General features: G+C 49.3%; 1 protein-coding gene across 1 annotated transcript; it reads right to left on the bottom strand.

Annotated features, from left to right (window-relative positions):
- Positions 1-862: 862 nt before the first annotated feature.
- On the bottom strand, positions 863-16,565 carry LOC120038854 (centrosomal protein of 192 kDa-like). The gene is made up of 10 exons (XM_038984441.1): positions 16,483-16,565; positions 15,601-15,821; positions 15,312-15,422; positions 14,692-14,846; positions 12,789-12,850; positions 11,741-11,882; positions 10,260-10,375; positions 6,213-6,302; positions 1,250-1,393; positions 863-1,021 (listed from the first exon to the last, which is right to left on the bottom strand). Exons 2-10 carry the CDS (start codon positions 15,765-15,767, stop codon positions 863-865), a joined length of 1,146 nt encoding a protein of 381 aa, XP_038840369.1. The 5' UTR covers positions 15,768-15,821; positions 16,483-16,565.
- Positions 16,566-21,920: the final 5,355 nt, after the last annotated feature.

Here is a 21,920-nt window from a genome sequence, read left to right as displayed (position 1 = left end):
TGTCCCATTCATCTTCAATGGCTGTGTGAAGTTGGTTGGATTTTTTGGCGGGAACTGGAACACGCTGTCGTACACGTCGATCCAGAGCATCCCAAACAAGCGCAACGGGTGACATGTCTGGTGAGTACGCAGGCCATGGAAGAACTGGGACATCTTCAGCTTCCAGGAATTGTGTACAGATCCTTGTGACATGGGGCCGTGCATCATGCTGAAACATGAGATGGAGGCGAACGAATGGCACGACGATGGGCCTCAGGATCTCCTCACGGTATCTCTGTGCATTCAAATTGCCATCGATAAAACGCAATTGTGTTTGTTGTCCGTAGCTTATGCCTGCCCCATACCATAACCCCACCGCCACCATGGGGCACTATGTTCACAACGTTGACATCAGCAAACCTCTCGCCCACACAACGCCATACACGTGGTCTGCGGTTATGAAGTTGGACGTACTGAAAAATTCTCAAAAATGGCGTTAGAGGTAGCTTATGATAGAGAAATGAACATTCAATTATCCGGCAACAGCTCGTGGAGATCTCTGCAGACAGCATGCCAATTGTAACCTTCCTCAAAATTTGAGACATCGTGTTGGGTGAGAAAACTGCACATTTTAGAGTGGCCCTTTTATTGTCCCCAGCACAAGGTGCACCTGTGTAATCATGACGTTTAATCAGCTCTTTGATATGCCACACCTATCAGATGGATGGATTATCTTGGCAAAAGGAGAAATGCTCACTAACACGGATGTAAACAAATTTGTGCACAGAATTAGAGAGAAATAAGTTTGTTGTGAGTATGGAACATTTCTGGGATCTTTGATTTCAGCTCATGAAACATGGAACCAACACTTTCCTATTTTTGTTCAGTGTCTGTTACCTGTTACAGTGTTGATGACTTGGCCCTCTGCAGAGTATCTGTGTTCGTACCCAGTTAGAGGAGAGTTACGACCAGAGTAAGCTTCTTCGTCAGAGCTGCCTCCCTCCAGCCCAGGTCTGAAGCTGGGACGGTTGCTCTCTCCCACCTAACACAGACAGACATAACCCATGACCTCTGGTCTGACAGGCTAAAACAGGGCTGTGTTCAGTAGGACTATTTGGGGAGAAAACATTTTGAAACCGAACGTTAACATCAACTTATCAAATACTGATTGGTTTGAGACTGTTTTGTAACGTTGTTCAGCTTTGTGTTTTCTACTGAACAGGTCAGACAGAAGCAGTGAGATAGAGAGACAGACAGCGACGTATCATACCAGCTGTCGGGAGGTGCTGGACAGCAGTAGTCTGTGTCTGGTAGAACTGTGTCCCCTAGCTGCCTCCAGTTCATCCTCAGTGTCCTCCTCATCACTACCAGGACACGAGTCCATCCCTGTAGCAGCCAGCCGCACGTCAGGCATCTGGAAACCCTCATGACAGGACAAACAATCCAATCTTAGTGAAACCAGGCTGAAATAGAATACTAATATACTGTTTAGTTTGTACAGGAAGATGAATAAAGAATACTAGTTGTGAACAAGATCCATTGGCTGACAAGTGTATGACAGAGCTGCTCTTAGTCTCCATAAATAAGGTTTCAATATACCAGTGTTTTCCACTAGTACATAGGAATAGCCAACCAAATAGAAGACGCAGCCAACCAGGGCCTGCCGAGGCAGAGACGTAGCCAACCAGGGCCCGGCGAGCCAGAGACGTAGCCAACCAGGGCCCGGCGAGCCAGAGACGTAGCCAACCAGGGCCTGCCGAGGCAGAGACGTAGCCAACCAGGGCCTGCCGAGCCAGAGACGTAGCCAACCAGGGCCTGCCGAGCCAGAGACGTAGCCAACCAGGGCCCGGCGAGCCAGAGACGTAGCCAACCAGGGCCTGCCGAGGCAGAGACGTAGCCAACCAGGCCCCACCTGAGCCAGAGACGGAGCCAACCAGGCCCCACCTGAGCCAGGGACGTAGCCAACCAGGCCCCACCTGAGCCAGGGACGTAGCCAACCAGGCCCCACCTGAGCCAGGGACGTAGCCAACCAGGCCCCACCTGAGCCAGGGACGTAGTCAACCAGGCCCCACCTGAGCCAGAGACGTAGCCAACCAGGCCCCGGACGGCCAGAGACGTAGCCAACCAGGCCCAACCGAGCCAGAGACGTAGCCAACCAGGCCCCACCCGAGCCAGAGACGTAGCCAACCAGGCCCCAACCGAGCCAGAGACGTAGCCAACCAGGCCCCACCTGAGCCAGAGACGGAGCCAACCAGGCCCCGGCGAGCCAGAGACGGAGCCAACCAGGCCCCGGCGAGCCAGAGACGTAGCCAACCAGGCCCCGGCGAGCCAGAGACGGAGCCAACCAGGCCCCAACCGAGCCAGAGACGGAGCCAACCAGGCCCCAACCGAGCCAGAGACGTAGCCAACCAGGCCCCACCTGAGCCAGAGACGGAGCCAACCAGGCCCCACCTGAGCCAGAGACGGAGCCAACCAGGCCCCACCTGAGCCAGAGACGGAGCCAACCAGGCCCCACCTGAGCCAGAGACGGAGCCAACCAGGCCCCACCTGAGCCAGAGACGGAGCCAACCAGGCCCCACCTGAGCCAGAGACGGAGCCAACCAGGCCCCACCTGAGCCAGGGACGGAGCCAACCAGGCCCCACCTGAGCCAGGGACGGAGCCAACCAGGCCCCACCTGAGCCAGAGACGGAGCCAACCAGGCCCCACCTGAGCCAGAGACGGAGCCAACCAGGCCCCACCTGAGCCAGAGACGGAGCCAACCAGGCCCCACCTGAGCCAGAGACGGAGCCAACCAGGCCCCACCTGAGCCAGAGACGGAGCCAACCAGGCCCCACCTGAGCCAGAGACGGAGCCAACCAGGCCCCACCTGAGCCAGAGACGGAGCCAACCAGGCCCCACCTGAGCCAGAGACGGAGCCAACCAGGCCCCACCTGAGCCAGAGACGGAGCCAACCAGGCCCCACCTGAGCCAGAGACGTAGCCAACCAGGCCCCACCTGAGCCAGAGACGGAGCCAACCAGGCCCCACCTGAGCCAGAGACGGAGCCAACCAGGCCCCGGCGAGCCAGAGACGGAGCCAACCAGGCCCAACCGAGCCAGGGACGTAGCCAACCAGCCCCAACCGAGCCAGAGACGTAGCCAACCAGGCCCCAACCGAGCCAGAGACGTAGCCAACCAGGCCCCACCTGAGCCAGAGACGGAGCCAACCAGGCCCCAACCGAGCCAGAGACGTAGCCAACCAGGCCCCAACCGAGCCAGAGACGTAGCCAACCAGGCCCCGGCGAGCCAGAGACGTAGCCAACCAGGCCCCGGCGAGCCAGAGACGGAGCCAACCAGGCCCCACCTGAGCCAGAGACGGAGCCAACCAGGCCCCACCTGAGCCAGAGACGTAGTCAACCAGGCCCCACCTGAGCCAGAGACGTAGCCAACCAGGCCCCACCTGAGCCAGAGACGTAGCCAACCAGGCCCCACCTGAGCCAGAGACGTAGCCAACCAGGCCCCGGCGAGCCAGAGACGGAGCCAACCAGGCCCAACCGAGCCAGAGGTGGTCGAAATTTTTGGAATCTGGTACATTCTACTGCCTTGATTCGATCCAAAATACACACTAAATTATTCAATACTTTATCGAGTTCACCTCCCAGATTGGAAACCTTTGTGGTATTGTTTAGAAAGACATTACTTTAAAATGTAAATGACTGAACATGAATTCAGTGTATTGTTAGTTGTTTTGGATATATGATCAGGAATAAGAACATTAAAACTTTAACATTTAATCGATCTTCTTTGATATTGACCATAACCTGTTGGTGGGGGGGGGAAACTTGTGTTAAGGCTTTTCAACCTCGGCTCTGAATCCACAATATGGCAATCTAATAGAACTCAGGGGCTTTTCTTTAATGGAAGCTTCTCTAATGTCAAACAGTGTGGTGTACCGCAGGGCAGCTCTCTAGGACCTCTACTCTTTTCTATTTTTACCAATGACCTGCCACTGGCATTAAAACAAAGCATGCTGATGATTCAATCATATATGCATCAGCAACCCCAGCTAATGAAGTCACTGAAACCCTTAACAAAGAGCTGCAATCTGTTTTGGAATGGGTGGCCAGTAATAAACTGGTACTCCTGGCTAAGAGTTGAGGAAAGTGACGGTCACTTCTTGTTTTTATAATAAACATTCATGTGTTGGAATTTCTAAATTGTTGGCATAGTCAACTCACACAGACAAACACACTTCCCAAAAGCTCTGTCAGCGAGATGCGGTAAGCTACACTGACGCTAAAGTGACGCTAAAGTGACGCTAAAGTGAGTGACCTTCGTCTTGTCTGACAAGCCCCGACATCCCAGGAAAATAAACCTAGACAATCCTTGGTTTTCTTGTCCAGATGTTTTTTTATTTTTTTATTTAACTTGGTAAGTCAGTTAAGAACAAATTCTTATTTTCAATGACGGCCTAGGAACAGTGGGTTAAATGCCTTGTTTCAGGGGCAGAACGACAGATATGTACCTTGTCAGCTCGGGGGATTCGATCCAGCAACCTTTCGGTTACTGGTCCAACGCTCTAACCACTAGGTTACCCTGCCGCCCCATGATGTGACACCATATACATTTAACCTCATGATTGATGAACGGCAAAGAGATACAGGAGAAGGACTTTTGGTTATAAAAGGTTTCCAACTGACTGAACAGTCAACTGGCTGCTCAGTTGCCAATCACAGCCCACCTAGTCAACACTGGCTGCTCAGCTGTCAATCACAGCCCACCTAGTCAACACTGGCTGCTCAGTTGCCAATCACAGCCCACCTAGTCAACACTGGCTGCTCAGCTGTCAATCACAGCCCACCTAGTCAACACTGACTGCTCAGCTGTCAATCACAGCTCACCTAGTCAACACTGGCTGCTCAGCTGTCAATCACAGCACACCTAGTCAACACTGGCTGCTCAGCTGTCAATCACAGCCCACCTAGTCAACACTGGCTGCTCAGCTGTCAATCACAGCCCACCTAGTCACCACTGGCTGCTCAGCTGTCAATCACAGCCCACCTAGTCAACACTGGCTGCTCAGCTGTCAATCACAGCCCACCTAGTCAACACTGGCTGCTCAGCTGTCAATCACAGCCCACCTAGTCAACACTGGCTGCTCAGCTGTCAATCACAGCCCACCTAGTCAACACTGGCTGCTCAGCTGTCAATCACAGCCCACCTAGTCAACACTGGCTGCTCAGCTGTCAATCACAGCCCACCTAGTCACCACTGGCTGCTCAGCTGTCAATCACAGCCCACCTAGTCACCACTGGCTGCTCAGCTGTCAATCACAGCACAGTAAATAGCCTACTATGCCCCACTACTCCGCATGGCTGGCTGCGAGAAACACTTGAAAATAAAATAAATGTACCAAAAAAACTCTAATTAGGCTCAGTGGAGGGTTTCAACTCATCGTTACCACTTACATTACGAGAGACGTGGAAATGACGTGGAAAGAAATTAGACTGCAACCAACAACAGCGCCCACAAACTGGACGAGGGACACAATGCGTTTTCCTGTCATCGCTCACGTTGTGACTGACAGGCGCCTGTCCTATCAACAGATCTCTAGACGATGCTCTGACAGGCGCCTGTCCTATCAACAGATCTCTAGACGATGCTCTGACAGGCGCCTGTCCTATCAACAGATCTCTAGACGATGCTCTGACAGGCGCCTGTCCTATCAACAGATCTCTAGACGATGCTCTGACAGGCGCCTGTCCTATCAACAGATCTCTAGACGATGCTCTGACAGGCGCCTGTCCTATCAACAGATCTCTAGACGATGCTCTGACAGGCGCCTGTCCTATCAACAGATCTCTAGACGATGCTCTGACAGGCGCCTGTCCTATCAACAGATCTCTAGACGATGCTCTGACAGGCGCCTGTCCTATCAACAGATCTCTAGAAGATGCTCTGACAGGCGCCTGTCCTATCAACAGATCTCTAGAAGATGCTTGTCGTTCATTCTAGCGGGAGAGGGATTGACGGACTAGCGAATTCAAACTTTTATAAAAAAGTATCTTAGTTAATGAAGTGGAAAAAGTTACCGGCTGAAAATAAGTCTGTAACCGCCTGATTAGTCGATGCTAATGGATGACACTGAATAGACTGCCTGTCCGCCTGCCCGCCTGTCTGTCTGCCCGCCTGTCTGTCCGCCCGTCTGCCTGGAAAGTAATACAAGTAATTGTGTCATGGAGGAGTTGTATCCACCTGATCATAGTCATCCAGGAACTGGTATCTGTTCTTCTGTGGTTCTGTGGAACTGGGCTGAGATGAATAGTATTGGTTGGCTGGCTGGTCCTGAAAATCAATACAATATTATTATGAATGAAGAAACAGACATAAAAATAACATGTGTTGAGACGGGGAGAAAGCAGGGGAAGAGAGGAGACGGGGAGAAAGCAGAGGAAGAGAGGAGGAAGAGAGGAGAAAGCAGGGGAAGAGAGGAGACGGGGAGAAAGCAGAGGAAGAGAGGAGGAAGAGAGGAGAAAGCAGGGGAAGAGAGGAGACGGGGAGAAAGCAGAGGAAGAGAGGAGGAAGAGAGGAGAAAGCAGGGGAAGAGAGGAGACGGGGAGAAAGCAGGGGGAGAGAGGAGGAAGAGAGGAGAAAGCAGGGGGAGAGAGGAGACAGGGAGAAAGCAGGGGAAGAGAGGAGACGGGGAGAAAGCAGAGGAAGAGAGGAGACGGGGAGAAAGCAGAGGAAGAGGAGGAGGAAGAGAGGAGAAAGAGGAGAAAGAGAGGAGAAAGAGAGGAGAAAGAGGAGAAAGAGAGGAGAAAGAGGAGAAAGAGAGGAGACGGGGAGAAAGCAGAGGAAGAGAGGAGAAAGCAGGGGGAGAGAGAGGAGGAAGAGAGGAGAAAGCAGGGGAAGAGAGAGGAGGAAGAGAGGAGAAAGCAGGGGAAGAGAGGAGACGGGGAGAAAGCAGAGGAAGAGAGGAGACGGGGAGAAAGCAGAGGAAGAGAGGAGAGAGGAGACGGGGAGAAAGCAGGGGAAGAGAGGAGACGGGGAGAAAGCAGGGGAAGAGAGGAGACGGGGAGAAAGCAGAGGAAGAGAGGAGACGGGGAGAAAGCAGAGGAAGAGGAGGAGGAAGAGAGGAGAAAGAGAGGAGAAAGAGAGGAGAAAGAGAGGAGAAAGAGAGGAGAAAGAGAGGAGAAAGAGAGGAGACGGGGAGAAAGCAGAGGAAGAGAGGAGGAAGAGAGGAGAAAGCAGGGGAGAGAGAGGAGGAAGAGAGGAGAAAGCAGGGGGAGAGAGAGGAGGAAGAGAGGAGAAAGCAGGGGAAGAGGAGGAGGAAGAGAGGAGAAAGCAGAGGAAGAGAGGAGACGGGGAGAAAGCAGAGGAAGAGAGGAGAAAGCAGAGGAAGCGAGGAGACGGGGAGAAAGCAGAGGAAGAGAGGAGACGGGGAGAAAGCAGAGGAAGAGGAGGAGAAAGAGAGGAGAAAGCAGGGGGAGAGAGGAGACGGAGAGAAAGCAGAGGAAGAGAGGAGACGGGGAGAAAGCAGAGGAAGAGGAGGAGGAAGAGAGGAGAAAGAGAGGAGAAAGAGAGGAGAAAGAGAGGAGAAAGAAAGGAGAAAGAAAGGAGAAAGAGAGGAGAAAGAGAGGAGAAAGAGAGGAGACGGGGAGAAAGCAGAGGAAGAGAGGAGGAAGAGAGGAGAAAGCAGGGGAGAGAGAGGAGGAAGAGAGGAGAAAGCAGGGGGAGAGAGAGGAGGAAGAGAGGAGAAAGCAGGGGAAGAGGAGGAGGAAGAAAGCAGAGGAAGAGAGGAGACGGGGAGAAAGCAGAGGAAGAGAGGAGACGGGGAGAAAGCAGAGGAAGAGAGGAGAAAGCAGAGGAAGCGAGGAGACGGGGAGAAAGCAGAGGAAGAGAGGAGACGGGGAGAAAGCAGAGGAAGAGGAGGAGAAAGAGAGGAGAAAGCAGGGGGAGAGAGGAGGAAGAGAGGAGAAAGCAGGGGGAGAGAGGAGGAAGAGAGGAGAAAGCAGGGGGAGAGAGGAGGAAGAGAGGAGAAAGCAGGGGGAGAGAGGAGGAAGAGAGGAGAAAGCAGAGGAAGAGAGGAGACGAGGAGAAAGCAGAGGAAGAGAGGAGAAAGCAGAGGAAGAGAGGAGAAAGCAGAGGAAGAGAGGAGGAGACGGGGAGAAAGCAGAGGAAGAGAGGAGGAAGAGAGGAGAAAGCAGGGGAAGAGAGAGGAGGAGACGGGGAGAAAGCAGGGGAAGAGAGAGGAGGAGACGGGGAGAAAGCAGGGGAAGAGAGAGGAGGGAGACGGGGAGAAAGCAGGGGGAGAGAGAGGAGGAAGAGAGGAGAAAGCAGGGGGAGAGAGAGGAGGAAGAGAGGAGAAAGCAGGGGGAGAGAGAGGAGGAAGAGAGGAGAAAGCAGGGGGAGAGAGAGGAGAAAGCAGGGGGAAGAGAGGAGGAAGAGAGGAGAAAGCAGGGGGAGAGAGAGGAGGAAGAGAGGAGAAAGCAGGGGGAGAGAGGAGGGAGGAGAAAGCAGGGGGAGAGAGGAGGGAGGAGAAAGCAGGGGGAGAGAGGAGGGAGGAGAAAGCAGGGGGAGAGAGGAGGGAGGAGAAAGCAGGGGGAGAGAGGAGGGAGGAGAAAGCAGGGGGAGAGAGGAGGGAGGAGAAAGCAGGGGGAGAGAGGAGGGAGGAGAAAGCAGGGGGAGAGAGGAGGGAGGAGAAAGCAGGGGGAGAGAGGAGGGAGGAGAAAGCAGGGGGAGAGAGGAGGAGAGAGAAAGCAGGGAGAGAGAAGAGGAAGAGAGGAGAAAGCAGGGGGAGAGAAGAGGAAGAGAGGAGAAAGCAGGGGAAGAGAGGAGGAAGAGAGGAGAAAGCAGGGGAAGAGAGAGGAGGAAGAGAGGAGAAAGCAGGGGAAGAGAGAGGAGGAAGAGAGGAGAAAGCAGGGGAAGAGAGAGGAGGAAGAGAGGAGAAAGCAGGGGAAGAGAGAGGAGGAAGAGAGGAGAAAGCAGGGGGAGAGAGAGGAGGAAGAGAGGAGAAAGCAGGGGGAGAGAGAGGAGGAAGAGAGGAGAAAGCAGGGGGAGAGAGAGGAGGAAGAGAGGAGAAAGCAGGGGGAGAGAGAGGAGGAAGAGAGGAGAAAGCAGGGGGAGAGAGAGGAGGAAGAGAGGAGAAAGCAGGGGGAGAGAGAGGAGGAAGAGAGGAGAAAGCAGGGGGAGAGAGAGGAGGAAGAGAGGAGAAGCAGGGGAGAGAGAGGAGGAAGAGAGGAGAAAGCAGGGGGAGAGAGAGGAGGAAGAGAGGAGAAAGCAGGGGGAGAGAGAGGAGGAAGAGAGGAGAAAGCAGGGGAGAGAGAGGAGGAAGAGAGGAGAAAGCAGGGGGAGAGAGGAGGAAGAGAGGAGAAAGCAGGGGGAGAGAGGAGGAAGAGAGGAGAAAGCAGGGGGAGAGAGGAGGAAGAGAGGAGAAAGCAGGGGGAGAGAGAGGAGGAAGAGAGGAGAAAGCAGGGGAAGAGAGGAGACGGGGAGAAAGCAGGGGAAGAGAGAGGAGGAAGAGAGGAGAAAGCAGGGGAAGAGAGAGGAGGAAGCAGGGGGAGAGAGGAGAAAGCAGGGGAAGAGAGAGGAGGAAGCAGGGGAGAGAGGAGAAAGCAGGGGGAGAGAGAGGAGGAAGAGAGGAGAAAGCAGGGGGAGAGAGAGGAGGAAGAGAGGAGAAAGCAGGGGGAGAGAGAGGAGGAAGAGAGGAGAAAGCAGGGGGAGAGAGAGGAGGAAGAGAGGAGAAAGCAGGGGGAGAGAGAGGAGGAAGAGAGGAGAAAGCAGGGGGAGAGAGAGGAGAAAGAGGGGAGAGAGAGGAGGAAGAGAGGAGAAAGCAGGGGGAGAGAGAGGAGAAAGCAGGGGGAGAGAGAGGAGGAAGAGAGGAGAAAGCAGGGGGAGAGAGAGGAGGAAGAGAGGAGAAAGCAGGGGGAGAGAGAGGAGGAAGAGAGGAGAAAGCAGGGGGAGAGAGAGGAGGAAGAGAGGAGAAAGCAGGGGGAGAGAGAGGAGGAAGAGAGGAGAAAGCAGGGGGAGAGAGAGGAGGAAGAGAGGAGAAAGCAGGGGAGAGAGGGGGTTGGAGAGGAGAAAGCAGGGGAGAGAGGGGGTTGGAGAGGAGAAAGCAGGGGGAGAGAGAGGAGGAAGAGAGGAGAAAGCAGGGGGAGAGAGAGGAGGAAGAGAGGAGAAAGCAGGGGGAGAGAGAGGAGGAAGAGAGGAGAAAGCAGGGGGAGAGAGAGGAGAAAGCAGGGGAAGAGACGGGGAGAAAGCAGAGGAAGAGAGAGGAGAAAGCAGGCAGAGAGGTCATCTTACAGCAAGAGGTATCTCCTGTCCCTCCACCCGTCCTCTCTGCATGGCAGGGCTAACCAGCTTGTTTAAGAACAGGTCCAGATCTTCATCCTGCAGGTCGTTCACGTCGATATCGTCATCTGGGGATCAAACAGACAAACAGGCAAAGATCAATAATCAATAGAACGACAAACACAATACACAGCTATAACCCCCACCAGAGAGGTGTTCAGACACAATACACAGCTATAACCCCCACCAGAGAGGTGTCCAGACACAATACACAGCTATAACCACCACCAGAGAGGTGTTTAGACACAATACACAGCTATAACCCCCACCAGAGAGGTGTTCAGACAATACACAGCTATAACCCCCACCAGAGAGGTGTTCAGACACAATACACAGCTATAACCCCCACCAGAGAGGTGTTCAGACAACACACAGCTATAACCCCCACCAGAGAGGTGTTCAGACACAATACACAGCTATAACCCCCACCAGAGAGGTGTTCAGACACAATACACAGCTATAACCCCCACCAGAGAGGTGTTCAGACACAATACACATCTATAACCCCCACCAGAGAGGTGTTCAGACAACACACAGCTATAACCCCCACCAGAGAGGTGTTCAGACACAATACACAGCTATAACCCCCACCAGAGAGGTGTTCAGACACAATACACAGCTATAACCCCCACCAGAGAGGTGTTCAGACACAATACACAGCTATAACCACCACCAGAGAGGTGTTCAGACAACACACAGCTATAACCACCACCAGAGAGGTGTTCAGACACAATACACAGCTATAACCCCCACCAGAGAGGTGTTCAGACACAATACACAGCTATAACCACCACCAGAGAGGTGTTCAGACAACACACAGCTATAACCACCACCAGAGAGGTGTTCAGACAACACACAGCTATAACCACCACCAGAGAGGTGTTCAGACACAATACACAGCTATAACCCCCACCAGAGAGGTGTTCAGACACAATACACAGCTATAACCACCACCAGAGAGGTGTTCAGACAACACACAGCTATAACCACCACCAGAGAGGTGTTCAGACAACACACAGCTATAACCACCACCAGAGAGGTGTTCAGACACAATACACAGCTATAACCCCCACCAGAGAGGTGTTCAGACACAATACACAGCTATAACCACCACCAGAGAGGTGTTCAGACAACACACAGCTATAACCCCCACCAGAGAGGTGTTCAGACAACACACAGCTATAACCCCCACCAGAGAGGTGTTCAGACAACACACAGCTATAACCACCACCAGAGAGGTGTTCAGAAAGGTGAACGTTCACATTGTTGTAGAAATAAATTAAATGCATAGAGCTGGCACAATTTCCTTTGCTTTTTAACAACGCAAAAACCCCATGTCTGTTCTGCACTATCCATTTCTATGTGAATGGTCAGTAATGCTGCATCTTCCTGAATAAGCTTCATGTTGAGCTAGGACAGGGGTGGGGCCTCACCTGTGACATCACTGTTCATGCTGTCCATAGACATGAGCTTCTCATTGGCCAGGAAGCTGGAGACACTCCCACTGAAGCGGTCGCTGTCGGCTCCGTCACTGGCCAGACTCTGGTCGTCTACGGTGCCTGGGAGGGATCGGACCTGGATCCCAGAGACAGGATTACAACTAGGGGTAAGGAGAGGTGGCTACCACCCATACTGGACCCTAAAGGTCTGGACAGGGGGAGGCTACCACCCATACTGGACCCTAAAGGTCTGGACAGGGGGAAGCTACCACCCATACCGGACCCTAAAGGCCTGGACAGGGGGAGGCTACCACCCATACTGGACCCTAAAGGTCTGGACAGGGGGAAGCTACCACCCATACTGGACCCTAAAGGTCTGGACAGGGGGTGGCTACCACCCATACTGGACCCTAAAGGTCTGGACAGGGGGAGGCTACCACCCATACCGGACCCTAAAGGCCTGGACAGGGGGAGGAGAGGTGGCTACCACCCATACTGGACCCTAAAGGTCTGGACAGGGGGAGGCTACCACCCATACTGGACCCTAAAGGTCTGGACAGGGGGAGGAGAGGTGGCTACCACCCATACTGGACCCTAAAGGTCTGGACAGGGGGAGGCTACCACCCATACTGGACCCTAAAGGTCTGGACAGGGGGAGGCTACCACCCATACTGGACCCTAAAGGCCTGGACAGGGGGAAGGAGAGGTGGCTACCACCCATACTGGACCCTAAAGGCCTGGACAGGGGGAGGCTACCACCCATACTGGACCCTAAAGGCCTGGACAGGGGGAGGCTACCACCCATACTGGACCCTAAAGGTCTGGACAGGGGGAGGCTACCACCCATACTGGACCCTAAAGGTCTGGACAGGGGGAGGGAGAGGTGGCTACCTCCCATACTGGACCCTAAAGGTCTGGACAGGGGGAGGGAGAGGTGGCTACCACCCATACTGGACCCCAAAGGCCTGGACCCTAAAGGTCTGGACAGGGGGAAGGAGACCCCTCTAAAAGCTAATGAGACAACATTGAGAGTGTGTGATACCTTTAGATCCATAAAGTCCCTATTAACCAGGTTGGTGAAGGTCAGCCGCCCCGTAGAGAGATCTGATAGGGAGATGAGAAATTCAGTTAGTTGGTTTGTTAGCTAACATAGCACACCAGCCTGATGGACATACTGATCTATCAACTAGTGAAGGACGGAGACCAGCCTGATGGACATCACTGATCTATCAACTAGTGAAGGACAGAGACCAGCCTGATGGACATCACTGATCTATCAACTAGTGAAGGACGGAGACCAGCCTGATGGACATCACTGATCTATCAACTAGTGAAGGACAGAGACCAGCCTGATGGACATCACTGATCTATCAACTAGTGAAGGACAGAGACCAGCCTGATGGACATCACTGATCTATCAACTAGTGAAGGACGGAGACCAGCCTGATGGACATCACTGATCTATCAACTAGTGAAGGACAGAGACCAGCCTGATGGACATCACTGATCTATCAACTAGTGAAGGACAGAGACCAGCCTGATGGACATCACTGATCTATCAACTAGTGAAGGACAGAGACCAGCCTGATGGACATCACTGATCTATCAACTAGTGAAGGACAGAGACCAGCCTGATGGACATACTGATCTATCAACTAGTGAAGGACAGAGACCAGCCTGATGGACATCACTGATCTATCAACTAGTGAAGGACAGAGACCAGCCTGATGGACATCACTGATCTATCAACTAGTGAAGGACAGAGACCAGCCTGATGGACATCACTGATCTATCAACTAGTGAAGGACGGAGACCAGCCTGATGGACATCACTGATCTATCAACTAGTGAAGGACAGAGACCAGCCTGATGGACATCACTGATCTATCAACTAGTGAAGGACAGAGACCAGCCTGATGGACATCACTGATCTATCAACTAGTGAAGGACAGAGACCAGCCTGATGGACATCACTGATCTATCAACTAGTGAAGGACAGAGACCAGCCTGATGGACATACTGATCTATCAACTAGTGAAGGACAGAGACCAGCCTGATGGACATCACTGATCTATCAACTAGTGAAGGACAGAGACCAGCCTGATGGACATCACTGATCTATCAACTAGTGAAGGACAGAGACCAGCCTGATGGACATCACTGATCTATCAACTAGTGAAGGACGGAGACCAGCCTGATGGACATCACTGATCTATCAACTAGTGAAGGACAGAGACCAGCCTGATGGACATCACTGATCTATCAACTAGTGAAGGACGGAGACCAGCCTGATGGACATCACTGATCTATCAACTAGTGAAGGACGGAGACCAGCCTGATGGACATCACTGATCTATCAACTAGTGAAGGACGGAGACCAGCCTGATGGACATCACTGATCTATCAACTAGTGAAGGACAGAAACCAGCCTGATGGACATCACTGATCTATCAACTAGTGAAGGACAGAGACCAGCCTGATGGACATCACTGATCTATCAACTAGTGAAGGACGGAGAGTTAATCAAGACCACGTGGTACATCAGGTTTACCTCTCAACCCAATAATAATACCAATAATAATACTAATAATAATACTAATAATAATAATAATAATACCAATAATACTACTACTAATAATAATAATAATATCACTACTAATAATACCACTAATACTAATAATACTACCACTACTGTTAATAATACCATTACTACTAATAATAATACCACTACTACTAATAATAATAATAATACCACTACTGCTAATAATACAAATAATAAATGCCATTTAGCAGACGCTTTTTTCCAAAGCCACTTCGTGACGCGTGGATACCATTTGACTAATGGGTGACCCTGGAATCGAACCCACGACCCTGGCATTGCATGCACCATGCTCTACCAACTGAGCCACACAGAAACGCAAACCAAGGTAAATGGTACAGTGTTACCGTCTCCATGTTCAGAGTGTCTTCCAGGGAGAGGTCCAGTCTGTGTGTTGGGGCCGAGGGAGGAGGCTCTAGTCCTGGGCTCGGTCTCGTCCAGATTCACCTTCACCAGCATGTCTGAGAACCGGTGGGCTGCTATGAAGTCATCTGCATCATCTCTGAGAGGTGGAGAAAGACAGAGAGGGGATCCATGTTAGCAACATCATTCACTGAAGAAAACACATCCCTAACCGCAGTACGTCGGCTCCTTAACCCTGTACTTCTCCGGTCCTCCTTAACCCTGTACTTCTCCGGTCCTCCTTAACCCTGTACTTCTCCGGTCCTCCTTAACCCTGTACTTCTCCGGTCCTCCTTAACCCTGTACTTCTCCGGTCCTCCTTAACCCTGTACTTCTCCGGTCCTCCTTAACCCTGTACTTCTCCGGTCCTCCTTAACCCTGTATTTTGTAATTGCTGACAATTCTTATCATTAATACCTGGGGGAAAAATTCACCTTGCTCCTGAATATCATTATCTGCTCCTTACATTTTTCAACTTCAGAGCACATGTGCTCCTTGGAAAACAAGTCAGCATAGAGTCCTGCATGACATGACTTTCACTGCTGCTAAAACTCTTGATACTCACAGCTCATCTTTGAAGCTGAGGGCAAATTTCCCCTGTTCCTTGTTGTAGGACTGAGAGTTAGCCAGAGAGAGCCGACCGTCCTCCAGATATGACGCCTGGACAGCATTTACTCTGGAGAGAAACGAGATTCATTTTTAGTAGTCAGATTGTTATGAACACTGATCAGAGCTACATAACGGTAACACTGTATTAGAAGGTACTGAGCCAGAACCCCTATAGTTCTGCAGGGCCTTGTGTTCCAGTAACATTGTTGTTGATGTTGAGGTGGTAAGTGGTGCTGCTGACCCACCTGTTGTCAGCCCCAGCTCTAATTTTAGCCATGGTGGAGGCAGCTACGGGCAGCCCCAGGGTGGAGCCCAGGGTGACGTTCCCCAGGGTGGCACGGCTGTTGCCCACAGAGCTAGACAGGAAACTGGGGAACGCCTCATCCTCGATGTTGCTGAAACTCTCGGTCATGATGTCGGGGCTACGGTTAGGCCCGCTACCTCAGGTTCTACTGCAGACCATCAACTGAGTGGAGAGGGAAAAAAACATTCATCACAATTGCTGATAAACATGCCAGTCGGACAAGCAACACCTCAGTTCATAGTGGCAAGTGTGTTGTAGTCAGAACTAAAACTGCCATGTAGATTCCTCCTTGTGATGTTCACATGACGGCAATGTCAAAGACGCTAAAGTACCCAGTCATTTGACTCCGGTCCAAACTCAAGCAACAAGTTAATCAAAAACAAGAGACTGCCACATTGTTCCAACTAGATGAATATTAGATGGACAGATATAGTAGCTAACGTTAGATACCTCAGTGTAGCCAGTCAGTTGTCGTTGTGGCCTGGCAAAACAAACTTGTGTTGACACAGAGGAAAGTTTGTCAAGGCTAGTTAGTTAGCTACAAACACTTTAGCCAAAGTGGGTGTACACACAAATAAACCGTTTTCTAACTTACTGAATAGTTTAAGGCCAGTACTTTACCAAAATACCTCAAGTAAACAGCGCGACAATTTTCACAACAAATGAAGAAACTTCTCTCTCCCGAGTTAAAACCGACTCGCAGAAATTTACGAGACAGAGCCGCAAGACATGACGTCCACACCGTAACGTTACTGTTTCTAAAGTATCAACACGTTTAAGTGATTTTTTCACAACACAAGTAACGAAAAGTTAAAAACAATACCGTGTTTTCCTAGCCAGTTATAAGTGTAACATATAGTCGGTAACAAACCGGACCAGTAGCCTCGGAGAAACACAGTATTCCGTTGGATCAATCACAGGAAGCCCGCGCTAAGCGACCATCACTGTGGGCGGGACGGAGATAGAAAGAGACGTTTTGATTGGACTAACCTCTTTGACCATGTGAAAGGGTGTATCACCATTGGATTGTTATCCTGTCATTTAACTATAATTAGTTCAATTGTAGAGACCAATATATATATACTAACCAGATCAATGTCCTTACCAGATATGGTCCTTACATTCTGAAAGTATAGCATTGGATTGAAGTGCTTCTCATCAACTAATTGTGATATATAGTTATATGGTATATTATTCTTGCTCATGAAATGTATGTGATATATATTCAAAATGTGTAGCGCTTGTTGCAGATTCAATAGCATCCATACCGTATCATAAATCCTAAGGAGTGGTCAGGAACTTGCAGGAGTATCATATGTTCCCCACAGCAGCTGCAACCATCACTTGGCTAGCTGACAGCTGCACAGTGAATACACCATACCAATTCTGACCGACTCCCATCTTTCTATAGACTTCAGGAGATACTTGCTGTGATTTGTGTACAGTATGAGAACGACAGACAGTTTCATAATGTAAAGTGCTCAGGACCCCCAGTCTGATAGTATCATGAGAGAAACCCAGTGTTAGAATGTAAAGTGTTCAGGACCCTCAGTCTGATAGTATCATGAGAGAAACCCAGTGTTAGAATGTAAAGTGTTCAGGACCCTCAGTCTGATAGTATCATGAGAGAAACACAGTTAGAATGTAAAGTGTTCAGGACCCTCAGTCTGATAGTATCATGAGAGAAACCCAGTGTTAGAATGTAAAGTGCTCAGGACCCCCAGTCTGATAGTATCATGAGAGAAACCCAGTGTTAGAATGTAAAGTGTTCAGGACCCTCAGTCTGATAGTATCATGAGAGAAACCCAGTGTTAGAATGTAAAGTGTTCAGGACCCTCAGTCTGATAGTATCATGAGAGAAACACAGTGTTAGAATGTAAAGTGTTCAGGACCCCCAGTCTGATAGTATCATGAGAGAAACCCAGTGTTAGAATGTAAAGTGTTCAGGACCCTCAGTCTGATAGTATCATGAGAGAAACCCAGTGTTAGAATGTAAAGTGTTCAGGACCCCCAGTCTGATAGTATCATGAGAGAAACACAGTGTTAGAATGTAAAGTGTTCAGGACCCCCAGTCTGATAGTATCATGAGAGAAACCCAGTGTTAGAATGTAAAGTGTTCAGGACCCCCAGTCTGATAGTATCATGAGAGAAACCCAGTGTTAGAATGTAAAGTGCTCAGGACCCTCAGTCTGATAGTATCATGAGAGAAACCCAGTGTTAGAATGTAAAGTGCTCAGGACCCCCAGTCTGATAGTATCATGAGAGAAACCCAGTGTTAGAATGTAAAGTGCTCAGGACCCCCAGTCTGATAGTATCATGAGAGAAACCCAGTGTTAGAATGTAAAGTGTTCAGGACCCTCAGTCTGATAGTATCATGAGAGAAACCCAGTGTTAGAATGTAAAGTGTTCAGGACCCTCAGTCTGATAGTATCATGAGAGAAACACAGTGTTAGAATGTAAAGTGTCCAGGACCCTCAGTCTGATAGTATCATGAGAGAAACCCAGTGTTAGAATGTAAAGTGCTCAGGACCCCCAGTCTGATAGTATCATGAGAGAAACACAGTGTTAGAATGTAAAGTGCTCAGGACCCTCAGTCTGATAGTATCATGAAACACAGTGTTAGAATGTAAAGTGCTCAGGACCCCCAGTCTGATAGTATCATGAGAGAAACACAGTGGTAGAATGTAAAGTGCTCAGGGCCCTCAGTCTGATAGTATCATGAGAGAAACACAGTGGTAGAATGTAAAGTGCTCAGGACCCCCAGTCTGATAGTATCATGAGAGAAACCCAGTGTTAGAATGTAAAGTGTTCAGGACCCTCAGTCTGATAGTATCATGAGAGAAACCCAGTGTTAGAATGTAAAGTGTTCAGGACCCTCAGTCTGATAGTATCATGAGAGAAAACCCAGTGTTAGAATGTAAGTGCTCAGGACCCTCAGTCTGATAGTATCATGAGAGAAACCCAGTGTTAGAATGTAAAGTGCTCAGGACCCCCAGTCTGATAGTATCATGAAATCCAGTGTTAGAATGAAAAGTGTTCAGGACCCCCAGTCTGATGGTATCATGAGAGAAACACAGTGTTAGAATGTAAGTGTTCAGGACCCTCAGTCTGATAGTATCATGAGAGAAACCCAGTGTTAGAATGTAAAGTGCTCAGGACCCTCAGTCTGATAGTATCATGAGAGAAACACAGTGTTAGAATGTAAAGTGTTCAGGACCCTCAGTCTGATAGTATCATGAGAGAAACACAGTGGTAGAATGTAAAGTGTTCAGGACCCCCAGTCTGATAGTATCATGAGAGAAACCCAGTGTTAGAATGTAAAGTGTTCAGGACCCTCAGTCTGATAGTATCATGAGAGAAACCCAGTGTTAGAATGTAAAGTGCTCAGGACCCCCAGTCTGATAGTATCATGAGAGAAACCCAGTGTTAGAATGTAAAGTGCTCAGGACCCCCAGTCTGATAGTATCATGAGAGAAACCCAGTGTTAGAATGTAAAGTGTTCAGGACCCTCAGTCTGATAGTATCATGAGAGAAACCCAGTGTTAGAATGTAAAGTGTTCAGGACCCTCAGTCTGATAGTATCATGAGAGAAACACAGTGTTAGAATGTAAAGTGTTCAGGACCCCCCAGTCCTGATAGTATCATGAGAGAAACACAGTGTTAGAATGTAAAGTGCTCAGGACCCCCAGTCTGATAGTATCATGAGAGAAAACCCAGTGTTAGAATGTAAAGTGCTCAGGACCCCCAGTCTGATAGTATCATGAGAGAAACCCAGTGTTAGAATGTAAAGTGCTCAGGACCCCAGTCTGATAGTATCATGAGAGAAACCCAGTGTTAGAATGTAAAGTGTTCAGGACCCTCAGTCTGATAGTATCAATGAGAGAACCCCAGTGTTAGAATGTAAAGTGTTCAGGACCCTCAGTCTGATAGTATCATGAGAGAAACACAGTGTTAGAATGTAGTGCTCAGGGGTTTCAAAATCAGAATCCAGGCTCAGACCATGTGATGCCTCTGGATCACTATTATTGTAAAGGCTGATTCACATGGTAGTCATTTATGGATGTCACATTGTGAGTGTAAAGGCTGATTCACACGGTAGTCATTTATGGATGTGACATTGTGAGTGTAAAGGCTGATTCACATGGTAGTCATTTATGGATGTGACATTGTGAGTGTAAAGGCTGATTCACATGGTAGTCATTTATGGATGTGACATTGTGAGTGTAAAGGCTGATTCACATGGTAGTCATTTATGGATGTGACATTGTGAGTGTAAAGGCTGATTCACATGGTAATTCATGGATGGCACATAGTGAGTGTAAGGCTGATTCACATGGTAATTCATGGATGGCACATAGTGAGTGTAAAGGCTGATTCACGTGGTAATTCATGGATGGCACATAGTGAGTGTAAAGGATGATTCACATGGTAATTCATGGATGGCACATAGTGAGTGTAAAGGATGATTCACATGGTAGTCATTTATGGATGGCACATTGTGAGTGTAAAGGCTGATTCACATGGTAATTCATGGATGGCACATAGTGAGTGTAAAGGATATTCACATGGTAATTCATGGATGGCACATAGTGAGTGTAAAGGATGATTCACATGGTAATTTATGGATGGCACATAGTGAGTGTAAAGGATGATTCACATGGTAATTCATGGATGGCACATAGTGAGTGTAAAGGCTTGATTCACATGGTAATTCATGGATGGCACATAGTGAGTGTAAAGGCTGATTCACATGGTAATTCATGGATGGCACATAGTGAGTGTAAGGCTGATTCACATGGTAATTCATGGATGGCACATATTGAGTGTAAAGGCTGATTCACATGGTAATTCATGGATGGCACATAGTGAGTGTAAAGGCTGATTCACCATGGTAATTCATGGATGGCACATAGTGAGTGTAAAGGCTGATTCACGTGGTAATTCATGGATGGCACATAGTGAGTGTAAAGGCTGATTCACATGGTAATTCATTGGATGGCACATAGTGAGTGTAAAGGCTGATTCACGTGGTAATTCATGGATGGCACATAGTGAGTGTAAAGGATGATTCACATGGTAATTCATGGATGGCACATAGTGAGTGTAAAGGCTGATTCACCTGGTAATTCATGGATGGCACATAGTGAGTGTAAAGGCTGATTCACATGGTAATTCATGGATGGCACATAGTGAGTGTAAAGGCTGATTCACATGGTAATTCATGGATGGCACATAGTGAGTGTAAAGGCTGATTCCTGGTAATTCATGGATGGCACATAGTGAGTGTAAGGCTGATTCACATGGTAATTCATGGATGGCACATAGTGAGTGTAAAGGCTGATTCACATGGTAATTCCATGGATGGCATATAGTGAGTGTAAAGGCTGATTCACGTGGTAATTCATGGATGGCACATAGTGAGTGTAAAGGATGATTCACATGGTAATTCATGGATGGCACATAGTGAGTGTAAAGGATGATTCACATGGTAGTCATTTATGGATGGCACATTGTGAGTGTAAAGGCTGATTCACATGGTAATTCATGGATGGCACATAGTGAGTGTAAAGGCTGATTCACATGGTAATTCATGGATGGCACATAGTGAGTGTAAAGGCTGATTCACATGGTAATTCATGGATGGCACATAGTGAGTGTAAAGGATGATTCACATGGTAATTTGGATGGCACATAGTGAGTGTAAAGGATGATTCACATGGTAATTCATGGATGGCACATAGTGAGTGTAAAGGCTGATTCACATGGTAATTCATGGATGGCACATAGTGAGTGAAAGGCTGATTCACATGGTAATTCATGGATGGCACATAGTGAGTGTAAAGGCTGATTCACATGGTAATTCATGGATGGCACATAGTGAGTGTAAAGGCTGATTCACATGGTAATTCATGGATGGCACATAGTGAGTGTAAAGGCTGATTCACATGGTAATTCATGGATGGCACATAGTGAGTGTAAAGGCTGATTCACATGGTAATTCATGGATGGCACATAGTGAGTGTAAAGGATGATCACATGGTAGTCATTTATGGATGGCACATAGTGAGTGTAAAGGATGATTCACATGGTAATTCATGGGATGGCACATAGTGAGTGTAAAGGATGATTCACATGGTAATTCATGGATGGCACATAGTGAGTGTAAAGGATGATTCACATGGTAATTCATGGATGGCACATAGTGAGTTAAAGGATGATTCACATGGTAATTCATGGATGGCACATAGTGAGTGTAAAGGA

Source organism: Salvelinus namaycush, unplaced genomic scaffold (genome assembly GCF_016432855.1).
Source record: "Salvelinus namaycush isolate Seneca unplaced genomic scaffold, SaNama_1.0 Scaffold2403, whole genome shotgun sequence".
In the NCBI taxonomy this organism is placed as follows: domain Eukaryota; kingdom Metazoa; phylum Chordata; class Actinopteri; order Salmoniformes; family Salmonidae; genus Salvelinus; species Salvelinus namaycush.
The sequence above is the reverse complement of the archived record's forward strand: the minus strand, read 5'-3'. Positions and strand labels throughout refer to the sequence as shown.

What these genes read in the sequence shown, in the direction of transcription:
- LOC120038854 (XM_038984441.1), bottom strand. Translation starts at nt 15,767, where the DNA reads ATGACCGAGAGTTTCAGCAACATCGAGGATGAGGCGTTCCCCAGTTTC. An exon ending in CATGAACAGTGATGTCACAG is followed by an intron (nt 10,376 to 11,740) that starts GTGAGGCCCCAC and finishes TTTGATCCCCAG; the next exon opens with ATGACGATATCGACGTGAAC. An exon ending in TCCTGGATGACTATGATCAG is followed by an intron (nt 1,394 to 6,212) that starts GTGGATACAACT and finishes GAGGGTTTCCAG; the next exon opens with ATGCCTGACGTGCGGCTGGC.